We start from the raw sequence: 24,131 nt of genomic DNA, 5'->3' as shown, positions 1-24,131 counted from the left end.
GCACAGGAACTGGGGAGGAATTAATTCGGAGGAGTGTTAATTGGCTTTAATTAGCCCCAGTTTGGCCAGCGTGGGGAGCTGAGGGCTGGGAGCGTGTGTGAATAGGTCAAGGGGCTTGGCGGTGTCCCCGCGGGGACGGTGACTCAGGCGCTGAGCCACGGCTGCGGTTTCCTTCCCCTGGAGACCCCCCCTTCCGGAACTGGCAGCCCAGTGTCCGTCCCCCCCTTCCCGGGGGGTGGCTGCCCCCTTCTCCACCCCGGGGACCGGGAGGGACCGGAGGAGAGACGGGAAGAGGTGAATCAGAGGAGGCGTGAGAAACCTCCTGCTTGCCAGGGCAGGCTGAGCACTGGGCAGAACTCAGTGCACCGATGACACCGAGCCAGGCAGGAGATGTGCTGCCACAGCCCCGGCAGCTCTGCGGGATCCGTGCTTTGCTTCTCCGGAAAGCCCGCCGGCTGCAGAGCCGTGACACCGATGCCGCAGGTCGGTGGCATTGCCCGTGGCGCACGCTGGCACCCTGGGGGGGCTGCGCTGCGATTTCCCATCCCGAGCATCTGGGGGGGGGGGGCAAACGGTTTATTTCTGACTACCCTGATTTGGCTTTTTTCAGGGAAAGTTCAGCTAAAACGGGCTGGGGAAGCAGATGGCGGGGGGGGGGGGGGACGGCGGTAAAGCGTCGAAGCAGTGACAGCAGACGCACCTTCTCGCCGCGCTGGGCCCCCACCCCACGTGCCAGCCCCAAACCCTGGTGTGCCCCCGCAGGGGCCCCCACCCTGGCATCCCCTGCACCCTGGGGTGGGGAGGTTTGGCTTCCCCTTGCTGCGGTCGGGCAGCACCCGTGGGGCACAGAGCGGCTCTGAGGGGAAACTGAGGCAGGGCTGCGGGGGTCGCACCGGCTGGCGGTGCCAGGGAGGGGAAGGGGGGGGGAAGCCCCTTGTGCGAGGGGAAACTGAGGCGGGGGCCCGGGGGCTGGTGGTGCCGGGAAGGGAAAGGGGGCCGGGGGCGGGGGGAGCCCTCTGGCAGGGGGAAACTGAGGCAGGGGGGCAGGGAAGCAGCAAAGCGGGGGAACCCCCTGGCCGGGGGGGGGTGCGGGGCTGAGGCAGGGTGGGGGGACGGGGTCCTACCGCCTCTCCGTGCCAGGGATGGGGGAAGTTGGGGGGGGGGGGATCGGTGCCACCCCCCGCCCGTGCCGGGGAGGGCGGGGGGGGGGCGGGGGGGGGGGGTGCTGAGGCGGGCGGGGACGGCTCCCTCCGCCTCTCCCCTCCTCTCCGCGCCGGGGGCGGGGGGGCCCCGAGGCCGGGCCGGGCCGGGCCGCCTCCCCGGGGCGGGGGCAGGGCGGGGGGCGCAGCCGCTCCGGGAGCGGCGGTGGCGGCGGCGGCGGTTCCTCCAGCGCCGCTGTTGCCGGAGCGGCCCCGGTGCAGCCGCAGCCACCGGGCGGGCCCAGCTCCGGCTCCGGCTCCGGCTCCGGCCGCGGCCCCCCCCCCCCCCCGCGCCGCCCGCGGCCCCGCCCCGCCCGGGCTCCGGTGCCCCGGTGCCTCCCGCCGCGGCGGCGCGGAGCGGGGCCGGGCCGAGCCGAGCCGAGCCGAGCGCAGGTGCGCGGAGCCCCGGACACCCCGCACCCCCCCACCGGGACGGCGAGGTAAGAGTGCGGCCGGTGCCCCCCCCCCCCCCCCGGCGATGCGGTCGGGGCCGGTGTCGTCGTCGTCGTCCCCCGGTTTATCGCTCCCCCCCCCCCCCCCCCCCGCTCCATCGGTTGCCCCCTCCCGGGGGAGCGGCGGGGGGGAGGGGATGGAGGAAAAGGGGGGTGCCCCCCCCCAGCCCTCCCCCTCCCGCTGCCGCCCGCTGCTGCATTGGGAAGCGGCGCTTTTGTTAGCGGCTCTCCGGGCGGAGCGGGCGGAACCTTGAAGGGTCACGGGCTGGAGGGGCCCCCCCGCACCCCCCGGTACCCCCAGCACCCCCAGCCCGCACCTCTCTGCTCCCCATCCCTGCACCCTGCGGCCCCCCCCGCACCGCCCCCCCCCCCGCACTCCATCCTGCATCCCCATCCCCACCCCAGCGCTCCTGGGGGGCCCCCCCCCGGCACCCCAATCCTCCCCCCGCAGCCCCCTCCGGCACCCTGGGCACCCCCCGCACCCCCAGCCCGGCCCGGCACCCCGGCGAGCCTCCCGGCACGCGGATCCTGCACCCCCAGCCCACCCCGGCACCCCAGAGACCCTCCCCGCACCCTGAGCCCGCACCCCCCTGCCCTCCCCAGCACCCTTGTCCGCCCCCCAGCACTATGATGTGTGTCCCCCCCCAGCACCTTGGTAACCCCCCCAGCACCGTGGCTTTCCCCCCGCACCCCCATCAGCCCCCAGCACCCCAATCCCGCATCCCTCTCTCCAGCCCAGCACCCCGGTCCCCCCCCCGCACCCTTAAGCCCCCCCCAGCACCTCAATCCCGCACCCACCCCCCCCATCTCCTCCACCCAGCACCCAGTCCCACCCCCCTTCCCCTCCCACGCCCCCATCCCACCCATCAGCACCCCGGGCCGGCACCCCGACCCCCCCCCCGGCACACGGTGATGGGTGCCAGATGCTGGGGGGCTGGGGGGCCCCCCCCGAGCTGGGAGGATGGAGATGGGGGGGGGGTGTCCCTGTTTCATCGGGCTCCGTTTTGCCTCCACCGCCTCTTTGGGAAGCAGCCAGGGCTTGTTGTTTGGGGGGGGGGGCAGGAAAAGGGGGGGCTCGTGTGTGCCCCCTCCCGTGCCACCTCTGCTGGGCTGGGGGGCCGGAGGGGCTGAAATGGGGGGGCCCAGCCAATGCAGCCCCAAAAAGGGCAGAGGAGAGCGGCGAGGGCTCAGCCTGGGGGGGGGGGGGTTGGTGATAGGCCCCCCCCCCCCAGATAACCCTGCAGGGCTGGGGGGGCAGGCAGAGCCCCCACAAATTGGGGGGGGGGGGTGTGCCTGGCTCTGTCTCGCTGGAAACTTGGTGGGGACAAGGGATGGGGGGTGACACCTGGCAGAAGTGGGGCACCCCCCGTGCATGGGGGGGGGTGCTGGTACCCCCCCAGCGTCAGGCCAGGGCCGGGGAGCCCCATGCAGGCAACACCTGCGGGGCTGGGGGGGCCCTGTCCCCCCTTTTAGGGCTCAACACCGTCGTACCGTCTGCAGATTTGGCGGGGGGGAGGGTAACCCTAAAATAACCTGGGGTGGGGGGTGCTGAGCCTGACCCGAATCCTGCCCTGTCACCCTCACCACAGGGTGCCTCGGGGACCCCCCGGCCCCCCCAGCCCCGCCGCCCTTGCACCCACATAACCCAGGGCAGTCGGGGTACTGCGCCCCCCCCCGAGCCCCCACATCCCCCAGCCGCCCCCTCCGGCCCCCCACAGGGCAGGAGAGAGTGGGGGGCCTTGGGGGGGGCCCAGCAACCCCCAGGGGAGTGGGGGGGGGCCGCGGGGCCGTGCTATCGGCTCGGGGTGACCTTGGGTGAGCGGCTGCCTCCTGCCGTGCCTCAGTTTCCCCTGAGGCCGTGAGCCGTGGGGGGGTGCAGCCAGGAGCCCCCTGTCCCCCCGGTGCTGGGTGCTGCACCCAACCACCCCGGGGAGCAAAGAGGGGGGGACCTGCCACGAGTGGTCCCCCCTCGGGGCACCCACCGCTGCTTGTCCCCAACGCCTGGGAGAGGTGGGGACCACGGTGGCACATGTGGCACCCCTTCCCCCCCCCCCCCATCTCCACTCCGGCACCTTCACCCCAATCTCTTCAGCTCCGCGTTGGCCCCGGGGGGGCCCCAGCGGGGCCGGATCCTGCTCCGGGGATGCACTGGGGGGGGATGGCTGAGCCCCCCGTCCCATCCTGCTGAGACGGCCCCGGGGAAGGGGTGCGTTGGCTGGGAGGGGGCCCCCTCTGTGGCCCGTGTCCCCCCCCCGGCAATTTTAGCCACAATTTAGGCCCTGAACTGGTGACACTAGAGGGCAGCTCCTGGCTCTGCGCACAGCCAGGCGGTGCAGGATCCGGCCCTGGGTGCCAGCACCCTGGCAGCACGGTGTGAGGGGGGCTGTGTGCGTCCCCCCCCCCGGTGTCTGCAGGTGAGTGTCCCCGCTGGGTGCTGGGGGCCGGATCCAGGCGGGCGCTGAGGCGAGCGCAGGCGGCGATGGCCCTTTTGCAGCATCCCCGGGGTGACACGGGAATTGGGTCACCGCTGTCACCGGGGCACGTGGCTGCGGCGCGGAGTTTTGGGGGGGGGGGGGGGGGGAAGGTTTTGTGCACGGGGGAGGCTGGAGGTGCTCCCTTTGGGGGGGTCGGATTCAGGCTCTGAGGATGCTGGGGCGCAGCTCAGCCCCGCCGGCGGCGACGGTGCTGCCGGTGCTGCCACTGCGGGGGAGACGGCTCCTTCCCCCCCCACCCCGGGAACCGCTTCCCGAGCTCTTCTCCCTGCCGTTCCCATAAACAAAGGGAAAGCACCAAATTCGGCAAAACCGCCGGCAAACCGGGCTGCGCCGCCCAGGTGACCGCAGCGGGCCGGAGGTGGCCGCGCACGCGTGCGCACGCGTGTGCACGCGTGTGGCTGTGCCGCTCCCCGTGGCAGAGCTGTCCCCGGCCGGGGGGGGGTGGTTCCCGGTGCTCTCCCTAAACCGGGAGGTTTTCGGTGCCCCTGCAGCTCCCCAAGCCCTGCCAGGAGCCCGAAGTCACCGGGCAGGGTGGTGACACGCCGGGCTGGGTGTCACCGTCCCCCTCGCACGCCCCCTCGGCCCTCGGAGCCGGCATCCCTTGCAGCTTGCTCTGCACGCCGCGCCACGTGATGGTTCGGCTCCCAGTTAAACCAGTGGCTCCCGGGAGGGCTCTTCCCTCCCCGCCGGCTCTGCCGTAGCGGCTCTGGGAGGGCTCAGCCCGGCCACGAGGCCCGTGCCGGCGCGATGCTCGCCGGGTACCGGAGCTGGATGCAGATCCCTGCTGCAGTGCCGGACGCGGTTTGTATCCCTCGACGAGCTCGAATATTTTTAATTAAACCTGCCAGTTTGGATGCGATTTAATTTTTCAGTGGGTTGAGCCGCGCCGGCCCCTCGGCGAATCTCCCGTGCCGGGGCTGCTCCAGCCGTACCCGTTTCCTGGCGTTGCCTTCGGTGAGCTTTTCCTACCGCCTGCGGAGCGGTGGCTTTCCCGGTGCCGGCACCTCTCGCTGCGCCGGGTGAGCGGTTTTCCACCGGCCCAGGGTGGGATGCTTTCACGGTGGTGGCGGTGCGGCGGCATCCGGCACGCGTTCGGCAACATAAACAGTAGTAAAGAAACCCAAGAGCGAGCCCGGTTCCATCTGGGCTGTGCCGCTGCGCCTGCTTAACCCGTTTGCGCCCGGTCGCTCCCGCCATCGTGGGTGCTGCATCCCGGGGGGCTCCGGGGTCTCTTCGTCCCGTCCCTCCGTGCCCGGGACGGTGATGGAGGCAGCTGCCGGACCCCCGAGAGGATGCTGCCGGATCCCTGGCGGCGCCCGGCCCACCCGCAGGGGGGGGGACCCGGGGACACCCCCCACCCACCCACCCGCCCCGGCTCGTCTCCGGGGACCTTCAGGCTTCGGTTGCGTCCCCCGAAAAGGGTGGCGGAGGTTTCGGTTCCCTTCCGGAAGGAGGGAGGGAGAGGCCGAGCGATGGTCTGGCGTGGAGGAGATCCCAGCGGGGCTGCCTCGTGCTGACGGGGTTTGACTCCCGATTTAATTACAAGTTTGTCAATTTAAAAAAAAAAAAAAAAAAAAAGGGGGTGGGGGGTGAAGATCCCTCTCATCTCTTTGTGCCGGTTAATTAAACGGCGGCTGGCGAAGCCACCGGTCCCCGGAGGGGGTCCCGGGAGACCCCAGCCCCGGGGCTTGGCAGTCACACCTCGGTTCCAGTTCCTCCCAGTTCAGCCCAGTTGGGTCCGCCGGCAGCAAGGCCGGCCGTGGTTGTGGCAGCGGCGGCGTGCCGATGCGCCGTGGCTAATCCCCGGCTCTTCCCTGTGTAATCCCACCCGCCGGGATAATCTCATCGAACCCGGCGGTGCCGTGGCCGAGCTCGGGGCCGGGTTTGGTGCCGGCCGGATCCGGGGCTGGGGGGTGGGGGGGGGGGTGACACACGGTGGCCCGGGGGGAGCGGCGGCTGCGGACGATGCCAGGCTGTGAACGTCCGTGGGGCGTTCGGGCATCGGGTGGGGAAACTGAGGCACGGAGCGGGGGACAGCGTGTGACGTTGCAGTAGCTGGGGACCTGGTCGGGGGGGTGGCAGCCACCCCCGTCCCCGCGCCGAAAACAAACCCGAGGTGACGGAGGAGGGTGGGACGGGCAGGGGCAGCGGTGGCAGCAGGATGGGATCCTCAGCCCCATCCGTCATCTCCCGCCGGCGACGTCGGCGTAACGCGCCGGGAAAGGAGGAAGCGTTAAGGCGGCGATTTGGGAACGGGGATCCGTCCTCGCCCCGCGTGGGGCCGGATCCTGCCCGGGGCGGCAGGTAGGGAGCCTTGAGCTGCAAATAACCCCAGCACCCGCCCCAGCACCCGCCCCAGCACCCGCCGCGCCCCAGCCTGCGGGTCACCTGTCGGGGAGCGAGCCGGCGCGGCGTGAGCTCAGCGCTGGGAATAGCCCGGGAGCACGGCCCGGGGCCCGATCCTGCCCCGCTGGGCGGCCTCCCCGGTGCGGGGGTGCTCTGCCCCCGCACCCCCCCGCACGCCCCGCTCGAGCTGGATGCGTCGCGCGGCCCCCGCTGTTTGCGTGCACCACGCGTGCACGTGACAGCCCTGTGCACACGCGTGCACGCGTACGCCGGCCCCGTGCACAGGCGCGTGCGCAGCAGCCCCGTGCGCGCGCACACACACACACACAGAGCGCCTGGGTGCGCACACTCCGCACCGCTCCTGTGCGCGCCCGTCCCTGCACACCCCTCACGCGCGTGACAGACGGTGCACAGACACCTGCACACACGTGACGGCCGCTGCGCACACCAGCGCTTGCACAGACGTGACGCGTGGTGCACGCTCGTAACAGCCGATGCACGTGTTGACGCCTGCACGCACGTGACACGTTGCACACGCACCGGCACGCGCATCTGCCAGACACATGTGCCAGCCCGTGCACACACCAACGCCTAGACACGCGTGACACACGGTGCACACGTACCTGCACACGCGTGCCGGCCAGCGCCTCTGCTGACGCCTGCACGCACAAGACAGCTGGCGCGCGCGCACGTGACGCCCGCTGCGCACACCGACACCTGCACGCGCGCTCGACACGTGGTGCGCGCGCACCCGCACGCAGATGACGCCCGGGGACCTTTGTCGCCCGTCCTGCCGTAAGCTTTGCGGCGCCGGTGGCCGGGAGCACGTGGTGGCGGTGAGGAGGGGGCCGGGCCGGCCCGGCGGGAGGACAAGGAGCCGTTTCGAGGGCGGCGAGGAAACACCCGACCTTCCGGCGAGGCGGCGAGCGCCGAGGCAGCGGGGCTGGGCGCGCGCCCGCAAACAATGGCCCTTTGTTCCGCGCCGCCGCTGGCATCCCGCATCCCGGCCAGCATCCCGCACCCTAGCCTGCATCCCAGCCAGCATCCCGTATCCCATCCTGCATCCCACTCCACATCCTATCCTGCATCCCGTATCCCACTGTGCATCCCAGCCTGCATCCCAGCCTGCATCCCGCATCCCACCCCGCGTCCCACCTCCAATCCTGCATCCCACCACGCATCCCGCATCCCATCCTGCATCCCGCATCCCATCCCGCATCCCCCATGCCCCCCCCGTGCCCCAGCAGTGCCAGCACCCAGCGCCCGCGCTAGCCCGGCTCCGGTGCGTCCCGCAGCCCGGTGGGGGCTCAGGGTGCCCCCGTGCCGGGGTGCCGGGGGGTTTGGGTGTCACCCCCTGTGGCTCCCATCTGTCCCTGGGCCGTCGCAGGAGTCGGACCCCTGTGGGATGGAGCTGGGTCACGCCCGGGAGCCTGCAGCCTCGCTGCGAGGAGGAGGAGGAGGAGGAGGAGGCTGGGTTCCCGTGCGGTGGTCCGTGCCCGGCACCGGCAGCCTGGCACGCCGGCTGTGCCGGGAGCGGGTTTGCCAGGGGTGGCCGTGGCTCCTGTCCCCAAGGGTGCCCTCGTCCCTTGGTGTCCCCAGGAGGTGGGTGGCTCGGAGGAGACTGGGGGGCCGCCGTCACCCCGGGCACAGGGCGATGCCGGGGACGGTGACGCAGCGGGGACCCCAGCACCGCAACCCCCCGGCGCTTGCCCGCACCCCTCACCGCGCTGTTTGCCCGAGCGGATATTTAATCTTATTTAACTACCCCGCAGTGTTTTGAAGCCGCCGGAGGAGCAGCTAAAAGCCCCGTTTTCCCGGCCGGAGCAGAGCAGCCGAGGGCAGCCCGTGCCGGGGCCGGGGGGGGGAACCGAAATGGAAATAAAAGCACCAAAACCAACAACTAAACTTTATTAAAGCTTGAAAAATGAGCAGGCTGAGGGGCTGCGCGCTCGCTCCCGGCCTCCCTGGCACCTCCTCTGGCTCTCCCCGCCGCTGGGATCCGGGGGTTGTTATTGTAGGGTTGCTTTTTTTCAGGATTGGGGTTGGTTTGGGGTTGTTTCGGAGCGGCGCAGGTGTGTGCGGCAACTTCCCGGCTGGGTAATGATGGGGCTCCGTGCCCTAGTTTGTTACTGTAGGGTTCCTGATTGGAGCTGGGTGTAAACAGGGCGGTTTGTTATTGTAGGGTCTCCCATGTGGAGCTGGGTTTGGCTGTTGGGGTTGAACCAGAAGCTGCGTGTCCCTCTGCCCGCTCCGGGCTGGGATCCCTGGGGATGGGATCCCTGGGGATGGGGGGACCCTGGGGATGGGGGGTCCCTGGGGATGGGGGCACCCTGGGGATGGGGGTACCCTGGGGATGGGGGGACCCTGGGGATGGGGGGACCCTGGGGATGGGGGATCCCTGGGGATGGGGGTACCCTGGGGATGGGGGGGTCCCTGGGGATGGGGGGTACCCTGGGGATGGGGGTCCCTGGGGCTGGGATCCCTGGGGATGGGGGGTCCCTGGGGATGGGGGGTCCCTGGGGATGGGGGGTCCCTGGGGATGGGGCACCCTGGGGATGGGGCACCCTGGGGACAGCGTTCCTCGGGGCCATGGGCTCCCTGGGGACGGGGCACCCTGGGGTGCACAGGGGAGGCATGGTCCAGGTGACCGGCAGGGCTTTGGCTGGGGGCTCCCAGGAGTGGTGGGCAGGCTCAGGGTGGGAGCAGGGGGTCCCCCCATCCCATACCTAGGGGAAACTGAGGCACGAGGCCGGAAGCGGTGACTCAGAGTGGCCGGACCTGCTCCTGCCAGCGGGACCTGTCTGCGGCCGCCCACGGCCGGTGCAGCCCCGGGGCCACGTGGGTGCTCAAGCGGGGTGCCGGGGTGAGGCTTGGCGGCCCGAGGGGACCCGGCGAGGGTGCAGAACCCCTGGGGGGGCACAGGAGAGCGGGAGGACGAGAGGGGTGAGTGTCTCTGGGGACAAGGGGGGATGGCTGTCTTGGGGGGGGACAGGAGGGACACGGGGGGGTCTGCAGGGACAAGGGCCTGCACCCTGCCTGCCACCCCCCCGTCCCCTCCGTGGGGTTTATGATGGCGCGAAGCGTGACGCCTCCTCGACAGGAAGCCATCCTTAATATGCAGATGAATATGTATTTAATATGCAAATTAGCATGCGGCTCTGGCCGGCCACCAGCACTGCCCTGGCGTGGTGGAAGGGACGTGCCGGGGGCACCCAGCACCCATGGGTGTCACCCAGCAGGTATCGAAGGTGCTGACAGCACCCAGCGGCTCGTGTCACCCCCCCGTGCGCCCGCGGCGGGTGACGGGTGCGGGGACAAAGCCACCCAAAGCGATCGTGGGGTCCCCACCGTGCCCGGAGGCCCGTGTCGGGGGGGGGGGGTCAGACCCCCTCGGTGCCTGGGGATGTCCTGGGGGGCCCGGACGCCTGGGTGCCCACCCCGGGGGGTCACGGGTGCTGGGGAGGGGACGGGGACGGGGGCTATAAACGGCAGCTGTAAGCGGAGCCGGTAACCGGAGCGGGAGGCCCGGGGGGACATTTGAGCCGCTGGCTGGGCCACGGAAGCGCCAAGGGAAATGGTGGGTGCTGTGTGCCCCCCCCCACCCTGTCCCTGTCACCCAGGTGGGGACCCCCCGCCGGGGTCCCCCCCCGTTCTCTTGGCACCCCCCCAGCTCTGGGGGTGCTCACTGCCTGCAGCCCCCCCCGGGAGGTGCCACTTGGCTGGAGGGGGGGGGCACACACAGACCCCGCTGGCGGGGGCCAGGGCCAGGGCCAGCCCGCCGTGCCAGGTGGCCGGGGTGACATTTGCTCCGTCCCCGCCGTGGGGACAGCTGCTTCCTGGCTCTGCCATCTGAACCGGCCCCGGAACGGAAACCCGGGGGGGCGCTGAGCCCCCCAGCCCCGGCGGCGGCAGCAGCTGGGTTTGGGGGGGGGGGGGGGGTGTCCCCAGGGCAATTTTTTTTTTTTTTTTAATTTTTTTTTTGGGGGGGGGGTACTGGTGGTGACCCCCGAACCCCCTCTGGGGCAATGAGGGGGTGCTCCCACCGAGCAAGGGACCGGGTGCCCCGTTTTGGGGGGGCTGGTGGGTGGGGGGGGGTAGCGTTTGCCTTAATGCTGTTTATCAGTGCCTCATTAGCATATCTAATTGCCGATCGCTTATTGGCGCTGGGTACTTTCTGAAGGAAATTACCCCAAAGAGCAGACGAAACCCGGCGTTAGCCCTGGGAGAAGGGATTGGGGTGCCGAGGGAACCCGTGCCCTCCCCCGTACGGGGGGGATAATGCACCCCTCGTCAGGTGCCTCCTAACGAACCCTGACTAATTAGGGCCTGTGGCTGGTCGTGATGGGGTGCCGCTGCTGCTGTCCCCCCCAAAAAGCTGTATTTTAAGGGAATTCAGGGCACGTGTGCGCCCCATTTCCCAGTCTGTGCCCCATTGCCCGTGTCCCCCCCATTTCCCAGTGTCCCCCCCCATTTCCCGGTGCCTTTCTAACGGATCCCGCAGGAACGAGCCGGGATCAGCTCCGGGTGCGCCGATGGCCGGTGAGGATGGGGGGGGGGGACACAGGACCCCCCCCCCCTCGGTGCCTCTGTCCCCACCGTGGCTCGGGGGTGTCACCAGGGTGTCCCCGCTTTTCCCGGGCGGCTTTGGGAGGGGACGCGGGGGTGCAGCTCGGGGTGTCCCATGGGCAGCCCCCCCCCCCTCCCCGGGTCCCCGGCTGCGGTGACAGCTGCCGGTGGGGGGGTGGGGGGTGGCTCCGGTTACGGTGACATCAGCCCCACCTTCGCACCTGGCGCGGGTGGGGGGCACGGGCCCCCCCTCCCCTGGGGGTCCCTGGGGGGGGTGGGGGGGGGTACGTGACAGCTGAGCCGCTTTCCAGACGCCGGAGCCCCCAGCGCCGTCGGGGCGTCCTTGGGGGGGGACACACGCACGCTGCCCCCCAGCTATGGGACCGAGGCGGCCGGGGCCCCCCCTGCGAGCAGTGGGGCCAGCAGTGGGGCCAGCAGTGGGGCCAGCGGTGGGGCCAGCAGTGGCCGTGCCGTAGGGCCAGCGGCGGAGGCGGCCGGCAGAGCTCAGGTGGGCAGAGCGGGGGGCGGTTGGGGGGGGGGGCAGGAGCCACGTCCCGGTGCCCCAGGGAGGGGAATGGGGTGGCACAGCCCCCCGGTGGGGGGGGGGGGGGGCTGGCAGCCCGCTCTGTGGGGTCACCTGGACCCCGCTGTGCTTGGGGATCACTGCAGTCACCTCCTGGAAATTATGGCATGGGGGGGTCAAAACTGAGGGGGGCTGCACCCGCGTCCTCCCCCGCACCCCTGTGTTGGGGGTCAGGGAGATGCTGGGGGGGGGGGGGGATGGGGCGAGCGACCGCCTCCCCCCGGGCTTTGTGTGCAGAGGGTGAGGGCTAAGCGTGCCTGGACACGGGGAAACTGAGGCACGGAGCAGGGAGCTGCAGCAGGGGCGAGGACAAGGGACGTGCTGGGGACACCCGGGCTGGAGACCCCCCCACACCCCCCCGGACCACCAGCACGTCCCCGGCACGGCCGCCCTGTCCCCACCCGCTGCCTCAGTTTCCCCGCAGCCGTGTTGGGGACCTGCACGGTGACCGTCCCCTCTGCCACCGCTGTGAATGGATCCCTGTTTGTCACCCGTCCCCCCGCTGTGCCCCCTCTCCCCCCGCCCGCTGCCTTCGCTGCCTTTTCTTCGCCCGCACAATCGCGGGCATTTATGTTGCCGGAGGCTCCGGTTACCCCGCGCCCGCTCGCTGTCACCACGCAGGCTGGGGGGGGGACACGGCGACACCGGAGCCCCCACTTGGGGTTACGGGCACCCAAAGCTGCGACGCGACCTCCCCGCACCCCCAAATCCCACCCGGCGTGGGTGGATTCTCGGGTGGCTGATATATGCTGAGCCCTCCCCTTGGGCTGCATTTTGGGGGGGGGGGTATCCCCCACACTCCCTGGGGACCCCACGGGGACGTTTAAATTTGGTGATTTTTTGGGTGCTGTCGGTGTCGGCCGGGGCGCGCCGGGGGGAGTACGGTGCGGGGACGGCTCGTTTGGGTGACGAGGCTGGGCCAGGAGCCCCCGAAAACTGGGGGGGGGGGGGGGGCGTTGGGGGAGCCCCCTAATTCAGCTCAGGTGGTAAAAGCCTCTGCGGCTTTAATTAAAGCAATTAAATTGTTAATGGCTTTTATAAACCAGCTCAGGCACAAAAAAGAGATTAAAAAAGAGGAATTTTCCAGGCTGGCCCCCGGGGGCCGGGCCCGTCCTGCCTGGTTTGGCACCCCCGGCAAATCGGGGCCAGCGGCGGGTGCCGAACCAGCAGCTCCCGGTGCCAAACCCAGGTGGGTTCCCTCTTTTTTGGTGAAAAACTCCGCGCCGCCATCCCGCTCCTCTGCACGAACTCGTCGGTAACACCAAACCTCTGGCTTTGGCGATTGCCGAATTAACGGGGGGCAGTGCCGTTGGCTCCTTGGGCAGGTGGGGAAACTGAGGCACAGCCCTCCCCCCCCAGGGGTCCGTGACACCGCGGGGACGGGGTGGGTGTCCCTGGGGTCCGTGACATCGTGGGGACGGGGTGGGTGTCCCTGGGGTCCGTGACACCCCGGGGACGGGGTCGGTTGTCCCCGGGGGCCGTGGCACCAGGGTCGGGTCCCACGGGGGTCACATCCTACCCGGGGGCTGTGACACCGCGGAGGGGACGAGGTCGAGTGTCCCCGCTGGCGTCGCCCGGCGTCCAGGCGCCGTGACCCCCAGCCCCACGCAATGTCACCCGCCCCCCCCGCCCCCGGCTCCCCGCAGGGGACGCGGCGGCAGGAGGGCGACGGTTCGATCGAACCCGCTCCCTGCTCTCACGGAATTGATGATCAATTAAATCACCGCCTGGCTGCTAATTACCAGCCGTACCCCGTCCCCGCTGCCCCACGGGGCCGGGCGGCAGGACGGTGAAGGTGCCGGGGGGGGCCGGTGGCGGTGGGGCCGTCCGACGGCGGGGGTCCCACGGCCCGGGCCGCTCCGACGTGTCCCCCCGGGATTTTCCAAGCGGTCCCGATGGCATTTCGGATGGGGGAAGAGTCTCCCTGGGTTCCTCGGTGTCCCCGTGTCCCCAGCCCTGCCGTGCCGCCGTGGCTTGGTGGTAAAGCCCCAGTTTGGGCCCAGTAGCCCCAGTGCGGAGCCGCGCAGGCGGGGGGCGCGGGGGCCGCTTTTCCCAGCATATTTGAACTTCTTCAGCCGGGGAAGGACTCGCTTCCCTCTCGCTGCTGACACCCCCCCCCCAACCTGCCCCCCGAGACCCCCCCCGGATCCCCGCACCGGTGATGGGTTTGGGGTGCGGGTGCTATGGGGGGGGGTCAGTGGGACGTGATGCGGAGGGAACCCCGGCGTCCGGGTGGGTGCTGCCCCCCCCCACACCTCTTCCCGTGCCCGCAGGTGCGGTGGGTGCCCACCCGTGTGGGGGGACACCATGGGGCCGCCCCCCCGCGTCCCCCTCATCCTGCTGCTCCTGCTCGCGGCGGAGAGGACGGCGCGCGGCACCTTCCCCGAGGAGCCCGGCCCCATCACCGTGGCCCCCGAGGACTGTGAGTGCCCACCCAGGGGTGCAGGGTGGGGGTCAGGGTGCTGCATCGATGCGCTGGGGGGGGGGACACACGCCCGTCTGGGCACAGGGTTTTGGGGTGCAGGCAGGAGGGGGGCACCCACGGGCAGGGCTGGGTGAGGGCGGTGACCCCGGCTGGGGGAACAGGGGTGGGTGGGGGTGCCCCAGCAGCGTGTGACCCCCCCGTTGTGTCCTGCCCCCCCAGACGTGAAGCACTACGCTGTCTTCGTGGGCCACGGGACGAGCCGCCCGGCCGGCCCCGAGGGTGGGGGGACCCAGCGCCTCAACATCCAGCGCATCCTCAAGGTCAACCGGACCCTCTTCATCGGGGACAGGTCTGAACTGCGGCACCCTAAAGCCCCCCCCCCACCCCGGGGGTGGGCACCCGACACCCACCCCAACCCACTCCCTGTCCGGGGCACCCCAAAATCTGCGGGTTGGACACCTCGGGGGGCTCCAGCGGGGCTGTCCCTGCCCCGGGGATGCTCATCGCCCGCCCCAGCACCCCACATCGCCCTGGGTGCGTGGGGGGGGTATGGTGGGTCCCGCAGCCCCCCCGGCACGCCTCGTGTGCCCCCCAAGCGTCGCGGCAGGGTGGTGACGCCCGTGTCCCCCTCCCCAGGGACAACGTCTACCGCGTGAGCCTGGAGCCCGCCGGCGCTGGCGAGATGCGCTACCACCGGGTAAGTGCCGCGTGCCGGGGTGCCGGGGGGGTGGGGGGGGGGCGTGGGGGGGGGCTGCCGGCTTCTCCCCCGCCCCACGCTGGGTTCTCTGCCCCCACAGAAGCTGACGTGGCGCTCGAACCAGCACGACATCAGCATCTGCCGGATGAAGGGGAAACACGAGGTGCGGGGGGGGGCGGGGGTGTCGGGACCCCCCTCCCCCCGGGCAGGGACCGAGCACCCTCTGCCACCCCCTGTGTCCCCCGGTGTCACCCTCCGCCTCCCCGCTCCCTGCCAGCCGTTTGTGTGTCCGTGATTTATTGGCCGCTTGGATAATTGGGTTTGCAATTAATTACTTCGGGCCCGTGGAGCGGAGCAGGCGCAGCCCCGGCGTCTGCCAGAAATCCAATTTCCAGGTCCCGTAAATGCCATTTTGGGGTGAAAACACCCCCCAAGCCAGACCCCCGGCAGCGATGGGGACCTGGGTGGGAGCGCCCAGGGGTGGGGGGGTGGGGGGGGGGGGCTGCCGGTGCCGCGGGGTGACGGTCCCCTCTCGCCGGCGCAGGCAGAGTGCCGTAACTTCGTCAAGGTGCTGCTGGTGCGGAACGAGAGCCTGCTCTTCGTCTGCGGCACCAACGCCTTCAACCCCGTCTGCGCCAACTACAGCGTGAGTCACCCGCCCCGCGCCGGGACGGGGACACCTGGGACCCCCCCGTGTCACCCACCCCTCCCCGTCCCCGTCTCGCCGTGTCCGGGTGACCGGCTCTGCGGGCAGGGGAGCCCGCTGCCCGCGTGGCATCCATCGCTCACGGCCCCGTCTCGCCGCTGCAGATGGACACGCTGGAGCCCGTCGGGGACAACATCAGCGGGATGGCCCGTTGTCCCTACGACCCCAAGCACGCCAACGTGGCCCTCTTCACAGGTGGGTCAGCGCTGGCACCGCCCCGGCACCGTGCCGGGCGCTCTGCCCGCCGTCCCCCGCCCCGCGCCGGGCTGACGCCCCTCTCCCGCGCAGGGGGGATGCTCTTCACCGCCACGGTGACGGATTTCCTGGCCATCGACGCCGTCATCTACCGCAGCCTGGGGGACAGCCCGACCCTCCGCACGGTCAAACACGACTCCAAATGGTTCAAAGGTGCCTCCCGTGGCGTGGTGCCCGCCACGTGCCGCGCGGCACCGGTCCCCGTCCCCTCTGACACCGTCCTGGGACATCCCTGACGCCGCCACTGTCCCCACAGAGCCCTACTTCGTGCACGCGGTGGAATGGAGGAGCCACGTCTACTTCTTCTTCCGGGAGATCGCCATGGAGTTCAACTACCTGGAGAAGGTGGGAGACATCCCCGCGGCGGCCTGAGACCCCCGGAGCGGGGACAGGGACGAGGGGACGGCCATCGGCGTTGGGTACCAGATGGTGATGGGCGTCCGTCCCGTAGGTGGTGGTGTCCCGGGTGGCCCGGGTGTGCAAGAACGACATGGGGGGCTCGCAGCGGGTGCTGGAGAAGCAGTGGACATCCTTCCTCAAGGCCCGGCTCAACTGCTCCGTGCCGGGTGATTCACACTTCTACTTCAACGTCATCCAAGCCGTGACGGACATCCTGGAGCTGGACGGGCGCCCCGTGGTGCTGGCCGTCTTCTCCACGCCTGCCAACAGGTCGGACCCTCTTGTGCCCCGCTGAGACCCCCGGGGCTGGGCTGGGACCCCTGTGGGGTGCCCCAGCGCCCGTAGGGGACATGGGGGCCAGGTTGAGGTGTTCACCCCGTGCCCACGTCCCCCCCCAGCATCCCCGGCTCGGCCGTCTGCGCCTTCGACATGACCCAAGTGGCCGCCGTCTTCGAGGGACGTTTCCGGGAGCAGAAGTCGCCCGAGTCCATCTGGACGCCCGTCCCCGAGGACATGGTGCCGAAGCCCCGGTGAGCGCCGTGCCGCGGGGACGGGGACGGGGACGGGGACGGCCAGGGCTGGGACCCGCAGGGAGGGTGGTGGGGACGGGGCTGACAATGGGGACAGGCACAGGGACGGGGAGAGGGACAGCCGGGGCTGAGAGCGGCCGGAAGGGTAGAGAGGATGGGGTCGGGAACGGGACGGGGACAAGAATGGTGACGGCCAGGGCCAGCACCAGCTGGGATGGGGACAGGGATGGGGACAGGGATGGGGACAGGGATGGGGACAGGACCAGCGTGGCCGTGGGGACGCTGAGCCGTGCCGCGGGCGCAGGCCCGGGTGCTGCGCGTCCCCGGGGATGCGCTACAACTCCTCCAGCGCCTTCCCCGACGAGATCCTCAACTTCGTCAAGACGCACCCGCTGATGGACGAGGCGGTGCCGTCCCTGGGCAACGCGCCCTGGATCCTCCGCACCATGAGCCGGTGAGCGCCCCGGCGCAGGATCCGGCCCGGGGAAGGCTGGGGGGGCTGCGGGGTGCTGGCGGGTGCTGGCGGGTGCCGGCTGGAGCCTCTCACGCCACCCGTGCACGTGCGTGCCAGCACCAGGAGAGCACTGGGAGACCTGATAAATCTCATAAACTTTGCAGTCGAGATTGTCTCGTCCTAATTAAATCTGCCTTAATTGCTGCTTGATGGGGAATTAATCAAGCGGCGCTCTCGGGCCACGGCTTCCTGCCGGCAGGGCAGCCAGGGCACACGCGGGGCTGGGGACACGGGGACGGGGACACGGGGCTGGGGCTGGGGACACGGGGCTGGGGACAAGCGTGTGGGGCTGGGGACAAGCGTGTGGGGCTGGGGACACGGGGCTGGGGCTGGGGACATGGGGGTGGGCGTGTGGGGCTGGGGACCAGCCGGGATCCTGACGAGGGACTGGGGAGATGATCTGGGCTGGGTCCCAGCTGGGGTCTGGGTGCAATCCCCGCTGGATCCAGGCAGAGTGTGGGCAGGAGCCTGAGTGGGGTCCGGGATGAGTCGTGGGTGGGATCTGGGAGGGGGCTGCCTGGGTCCTGGCTGGGATCTGGACCACTTTCCAGTTGGGATCTGCACGGCCCCTCGCGCTCCCTGAGGACTCCCCGCTCCGGGCCAGCCGCAGCCTGTCCATCCCCCCACCCTGCCTCAGTTTCCCTCCCCCCGGGGACACGTGAGCTCCCGCACGCCCCAACGTCCTGCTCCGCTCACACCGTGCAGGTACCAGCTCCGCAAGATCGTGGTGGACAACGCAGCGGGGCCGTGGGGCAACCACACCGTGGTCTTCCTGGGCTCCAGCACGGGCACCATCCTCAAGTTCCTCATCCAGCCCAACGCCAGCGCCAGCCCCGCACCCGCCCCCCCCGGCAGCCAGAGCGTCTTCCTGGAGGAGTTTGAGACCTACCACCCCGGGAGGTGGGTGCTGGGGTGTCAGGAGGGAGGAGAGGGATGGGTGGGGTGGTCAGACGGGTGGGTGGGTGGGTGTGTAAGTGGATGGATGGATGGATGGATGGGTGGGTGGATGGGTGGGTGGTTGGGTGGGTGGTTGGGTGGGTGGTTGGGTGGGTGGATGGGTGGATGGGTGGATGGATGGATGGATGGGTGAGTGGCTGGCTGGATGGTTGGGTGGGTGAGTGGTTGGGTGGATGGTTGGGTGGGTGGTTGGATGGATGGGTGAGTGGATGGATGGATGGATGGATGGATGGATGTGTGGGTGAGTGGTTGGGTGGACGGTTGGGTGGGTGGTTGGATGGATGGGTGAGTGGATTGATGGATGGATGGGTGGATGGATGGATGGATGGATGGATGGATGGATGGGTGGATGGATGGGTGGGTGGATGGATGTGTGGGTGGATGGATGTGTGGGTGAGTGGCTGGCTGGATGGTTGGGTGGGTGGTTGGATGGATGGGTGAGTGGATGGATGGATGGATGGGTGGATGGATGGATGGGTGGGTGGGTGGATGTGTGGGTGAGTGGTTGGGTGGACGGTTGGGTGGGTGGTTGGATGGTTGGGTGGGCAGGTGAGTTGAGGGATGGTTGGAGGGGATGGGTCAGAGGGATGTAAGGGATGGATGGGTGAATGGGGTGGGGGGAACAGGAGAGATGCCCCCCTCCGGACCAACCTACGCTGGGCCCAGCTCCATGGCGGGCAGGTGTGGAGCAGGGCCGGGGCCACGCTGAGCTCTGCCCCATCCCCAGGTGTGGCCGGGACACGGAGGACGAGCGGCGGCTCCTGGGGCTGGAGCTGGACAAGGCGGCGGGGTCCCTGCTGCTGGCCTTTCCCCCGTGCGTGGCCAGGGTGCCCGTGGCTCGCTGCCAGCAGCACTCGGGATGCATGAAGTGAGTGCGCCGGTCTCAGCTGCCCCCTGGGCTGGGCAGGGCTCGCTGCGGTGGGGGGGAGCACGCGGGGAGCGGGAAGGGGTCACCTTCGCATCCCAGGAATTTGCCCTGCGCCGCGATCCAGCTGGGAAGAGCTCAGCACGGCCGGGGGAAACTGAGGCACGGCGTGGTGTGGGGTCAGGGTCCCTCGTGGGGGTCTGGGGTGTCGTGTCCCGTCCCCCCCCCCCGTCAGGGCTGATCCTGACGTCTCTGCTCCCTGCCAGGAACTGCCTCGGGAGCCGGGACCCCTACTGCGGCTGGACGCCCGAGGGCTCCTGCGTCTTCCTGGAGCCCAGCCCCAGGTAACGCTGCCAGGCCCGGGGAGGGGGACGCTGGGGGACACGGGAGGGGGACAGCGGGGTCTCAGGGGCTCCCCGAAGAGCTCCTGCAAGCCCCCCTACCGCTGAGACCCAGCAAACTCATTGCTGGCTGAAGCAAGCTGGGAGCCCTCTGCCAGGCTATTTGGGACCGGCTGACACCCCCCCTGCCCCCCCGCCCCGATTTGTACCCCCCCAGGGTGGCCTTCGAGCAGGACATCGCCGGCGGCAGCACGTCCCACCTGGGCGAGTGCGAGGGTGAGCGCGGGGCAGGGACGGGGCTCGGGGACACGGCGGCGGCACCGCCGGCAGCTCACCGTGGCCGTCCCCTGACGCGCGTGTCCCCTGCCATCACCCAGGGCTGGTGACGGAGAGCTTCGTGGACGAGCCGGACGGGCTGGTATCGGTGAACCTGTTGGTGATCTCCTCCGTAGCCGCCTTCGTCATCGGCGCCGTCATCTCCGGCTTCAGCGTCTGCTGGTTCATCGGCCACCGGGACCGCAAGGAGCTGGCACGCCGCAAGGACAAGGAGACCATCCTGGCGCACAGCGAGTCGGTGGTGAGCGTTAGCCGGATGGGCGAGCGGCGGGCACGCAGCGGGCAACCCGGCGCCTTGCTGGCCCCGCTCATGCCCAACGGTTGGCCCAAGGAGTTGGGGAAGGTCACCCAACACGACCTGGACTCGGGGGTCCTGCCCACGCCGGAGCAGACCCCGTTGCAGCAGAAACGCTGCCCCGGCACCCTCCAAAACTGCACCTGGGAGCAGAGTCACAACATCATCAACGCCGCGTTGCGGGACCCCGGCGGATCCGGCACTACCGCCGCCGGTCGGCTGCACGCCGGCTCCGGCCGCTCGGCTCGCGGCATCCCCCTCTCCTGCCACGCCATCCTGGTGGATCAGGAGCTGGAGGCCGAACTCAGCGACTCCTCGGGTGACGGCCATTGGGCTCGGGACCCCCAGGAGGGTCCCCGCACCCGGCAGCACCCACCGGCCGGTGCCCGCCGCCCACCCCGCAGCTCCTACGGTGACTTCACCGGCACGCCGCACCCCAGCCCCGATCGCCGACGGGTGGTTTCGGCACCCGGCGGGGAGGGGGGAGACTTTACCGAGGGGCCGCCCTGGCACCCCGAGCAGCTGAACTTCAACGCCAACAACGGCACGGGCCGCCCCGGTGCCCACCTCAAGAGGAACCACACGTTCAACAGCGGCGAGGCGCCGGCGGGCGGTTACGGGCGACACGGCACGGCACCCCGGGCCCCCGGCACCGGGCCCCCGCGGGCGCTGACGGACCTGCACCACCTCCTGCGCTACGGCATGGAGCGGACTCCCTCGGGAAAATAGGGTCCCACCGCGCGCGTGTCCCCCGGCAGGGCACCCGCGGGGTCCCCTGGGCGCCCGGGGACAGGGAGGGGCGGCCGGGCAGGAGCTGCGGGCACGGGGCGAGATGCGGCATGGGTGGGAGTGGGGACCTGGGTGCCCCCCCCCCCCGGGTAGGGTTTGGGGGTGTCCCCGGTTGGCGTGGGGCAGTGCCCCGCGCTCCGGCTGCTTTGGCCCGGGGAGAGGGGGGGTCTGTCCATCCCGTCCCCTCCCCAGGTTGGACCCAGGGACCGCAGCACCCTGGGAGGGGGATCCCTGGGAGGCAGCAGGATGGATGCACGGACACGGGCACAGCTGAGGCAGGGCCGGGCCCGTGCCCCCCCCCCACCCCGCTGCCCCTCGGCCCCAGCAGCTGCACCCAGGCATGGGGCGGGGGGGGGGCTTATGGGTGCTGCCAGCACCCTGGGGACACCCGGCCCGGGGGGTGCCGCTGGGCTGCGTTGGTTGCGGTGATGGGTCACGGTGACCATTTGGGGTGCAGGGGAGTGGGGGGCCCTAAACGTGTGTGTTATCAGGGGATGGGGCACGGTCCCCCCCCCCCAGCCTGGGGTCGACCCCTGCCCAATGCCAGTTTGGGGGGGGCTCACCCGTTGCCCCCCAGAACCCTCCTCCTGGAAAGCACAGCCGGGGTGCGGGGGCACCGCTGGGGCTGGGGGGTCCCCACCGAACCCACTCTCTGCTGGCAAAGGGTGCCCCTTCGGTGCCCCCCTGCCCGGCCCTGGGGCGGCGGGTCCCCGGGGTGGGGGCAGGCTGTAAATAGGGTGGGGGGCGGCGGGCGTCATCGTCCCCCCCCGCCGCGGCCATGCATGCGGCCGCCCGCGGTCTGTACCCCGCGGCCCCAATAAACGCCCGTTACCGGAGGCAACTCCCCCGCCGCCGTCTCGGCACCTTCTTGCGCCCCCCCGGGACCCCCCGGCCTCAGGGGGCCGCAGCGGGCAGGGGGGTGCTGCCGGCGGGGCGTGGGGAGACACACGGGCCCCAGTGTGCAAAGTCCCCGTGCACGCACACGCAGCCCGCTCCTGCGTCCCCGCACACTCACCTCCCCTCGCCGTGGGTGCACGCGCATCCTGCTGCACTCCCACCCGTGTTCACGCACCCCACCCACCGTGCACCCACACCCCTGTGCTCCCACACCCCGTCCTCACCCCCTCGGGTCCCCCCCACCCCGGGCACCCGCTCCCACCCCGGGCACCCGCTCCCACCCCTTCTCCCATGCAACGAGTTTCTCCATGCTCAGCCCGCAGCAGCCGCCGGCCGCGGCTCAGCGCCCCGTGGAGCCGCTCGGGGGGGGCTTTGCCACCGAGGCAGGGGTGCCACGCGGGGTCCCACGGCTCCCCAGCACCCACGGCGTGCCGTGCCTCAGTTTCCCCCGTGTGGGTGCGCAGCACCGTGTGCTGCCGGTGGCGCGGCGGGCGCTGGGGTCCCCCGTGTCCCTGGGAGGGATGAGGGTGGAAGGAGGGGTGTCAGTGCCGTGTCCCCCAGGGGCCGGGGGTGGAACGCAATGGGGACACGGTGACACCGGCACCCTGCCCCGGATGCCGGCACCCTGCAATCTGGCAGCGAAGGCGGCGATTTCCCAACCGGCACGTGAGGCAAAGCCAGCGGCCCCCCCGCGGGGTGACAGCCACCGAGGAGCGGGGCCGGGCCCTGAGGAGCCTCGCGGGGCGGTTGGGAAGGTGAGAGCAGGGCCGGGGGGCTCGGAGGGGGTCGGGGAGGGGGAGACGCGGGGGTCGGTGCCGTGGCCGTGGCCTGCCAGCCCCGGGGTGGAGAGAGCGGGCGACGGCACGGCGACGGCAGGACTTGCACAACCGCGGCGTGACGATGGCCGGCCTGCCCGCAGCCCTGCACCATGACGCCGCCGAGCCGGATCCTGCCCCCGCTGCTGCTGGCGCTGCTGGCGCTGGGCCCCGCCGCGCCGTGCTCCCCCCGACCCAACGCCACCCGCTTCGTCTGCACGGAGCCCACCCTGAGCACCTTCCCCGCCGGGCTGCCCCCCACCACCGCGGCCGTCTCGGTGGAGTTCACGGCGCTGGCCGCCCTCCTCCCCGCCGCCCTGGCCGGGCTGCCCCGGCTGCAGGAGCTCCACCTCTCCTCCAACCGCCTCGCCGCCCTCCCCGAAGGCCTCCTGCGCCCCGTGCCCGCCCTGCGCGTCCTCGACCTGACCAACAACCTCCTGGCCGATCTCCCCGCCGGCATCTTCGCCGCCACCGGCCACCTCCGGCACTTGGTGCTGCGGGGGAACCGGCTGCGGGCGCTGCAGCCCGCCTGGTTCCGGCACCTTCCCCGGCTGCGGTGGCTCGACCTGGCCGCCAACGAGTTGGCGGAGGTGCCGCCAGCGGTTTTCCGCCCGTTGGGGTCCCTACGTAGCCTGGATCTGTCCCGCAACCGCCTGGCGTCCCTGGCACCGGGCGCGCTGGCCGGGCTGCGGGCGCTGGAGCAGCTCGACCTGGAGGGGAACGGGCTGGGCACGCTGCCGCCCGCCGCCTTCGCCTCCACGCCGGCCCTGCGCCTCCTCTTCCTCCAGAATAACGAGCTGCGGGAGCTGCCCGCCGGCGTCTTCGTCCCCCTGCGTCATCTCCGTGTCCTCGACCTGGCGCGTAACCGGCTGCGGGCGCTGGAGCTGCCCCCCCGGCCCCCCGGCCCTGCCTTGGACCTCGACATCTCGGGGAACCCCTGGGGCTGCGAGTGCCCGCTGCTGGCACTGCTGCGGCGGGCGGCCCCGCGGCTCACGGCCACCCGGGACACCCTCTGTGCCAGCCCCGGGCGCTACCGGGGACAGGAGGTGGCCTCCGTGAGCCGGGCTGGGGACACGGGCTGCGAGCCCGAGGGGGACGGGCAGCGCTCGCTGGACCCCTAGGCACCCCCCCCCCGCCCCCAGCACCCCTGCACGTCACCTCCCTCCCCGCCACTCTGTCCGCCGGCTCTCTGGGGGAAACTGAGGCAGGGAGAGCGGGGGTGCAGCTGTCCCCACGCCAGCGGCCCCCGTGCCCGTCCCGTGATGCCCGCCCCAGCGGCCCCCAGCCCCTTCCCACCCGGCTCAGCCTGTCCCGCGTCCCTGTGCCCATCCCGCCTGGCACGCGTCCCTGTCCCCACCCCGCAAGAGCACATTAAACAGGTCACTTGGTGCCACCGCACGCTTTCTCCTGTCTGTTGTCCTGGAAGTCCCTGGGGACGAGGCGGTGACGGGCACCACGTCCCCCAGCCGTGGAGATGTCCCCTGCCCGTGCCCGTTCCCACCCAGGCCGGCCCGGCCCCCTCACGGTGCCACCCCCAGGGATGACCCACCACCCTCTCCCACCCTTTGGGGACACCTGGTGTGGAGATGCTTGGCGTGGGGACACCCGGCGTTGGGTCCCTTGGGGTGGGGACACATGGCAAGGAGACACTTGGCGATGGAGATGCTTG

At 71.0% G+C, this 24,131-nt stretch overlaps 2 protein-coding genes across 5 annotated transcripts; both read left to right on the top strand.

Annotated features, from left to right (window-relative positions):
- Positions 1-397: 397 nt before the first annotated feature.
- Positions 398-21,597, top strand: SEMA6B (semaphorin 6B). Of its 4 annotated transcripts, XM_075776593.1 has the most exons (18): positions 11,421-11,492; positions 11,535-11,566; positions 13,915-14,063; positions 14,286-14,415; positions 14,703-14,763; positions 14,864-14,926; positions 15,308-15,409; positions 15,574-15,664; positions 15,758-15,877; positions 15,981-16,069; positions 16,176-16,393; positions 16,522-16,653; positions 16,958-17,107; positions 17,873-18,067; positions 18,852-18,992; positions 19,256-19,333; positions 19,548-19,606; positions 19,708-21,597. In XM_075776593.1, exons 1-18 carry the CDS (start codon positions 11,436-11,438, stop codon positions 20,688-20,690), a joined length of 2,850 nt encoding a protein of 949 aa, XP_075632708.1. In that variant the 5' UTR covers positions 11,421-11,435; the 3' UTR covers positions 20,691-21,597. The 4 variants fall into 4 exon arrangements, with proteins under 4 accessions (XP_075632705.1, XP_075632707.1, XP_075632708.1 ...); XM_075776590.1 differs by lacking the exons at positions 11,421-11,492; positions 11,535-11,566 and adding an exon at positions 398-483; XM_075776592.1 differs by lacking the exons at positions 11,421-11,492; positions 11,535-11,566 and adding an exon at positions 1,310-1,639.
- A 741-nt stretch (positions 21,598-22,338) lies between these two features.
- Positions 22,339-23,860, top strand: LRG1 (leucine rich alpha-2-glycoprotein 1). The gene has a single exon (XM_075776667.1). The coding sequence runs from the start codon at positions 22,576-22,578 to the stop codon at positions 23,581-23,583; it is 1,008 nt and encodes a 335-aa protein (XP_075632782.1). The 5' UTR covers positions 22,339-22,575; the 3' UTR covers positions 23,584-23,860.
- The last annotated feature ends 271 nt before the right edge of the window (positions 23,861-24,131 follow it).

The sequence above is a fragment of the Balearica regulorum genome, chromosome 26, assembly GCF_011004875.1.
Source record: "Balearica regulorum gibbericeps isolate bBalReg1 chromosome 26, bBalReg1.pri, whole genome shotgun sequence".
Taxonomy (NCBI): domain Eukaryota; kingdom Metazoa; phylum Chordata; class Aves; order Gruiformes; family Gruidae; genus Balearica; species Balearica regulorum.
This window is presented reverse-complemented; position numbering and strand designations above follow the sequence as displayed.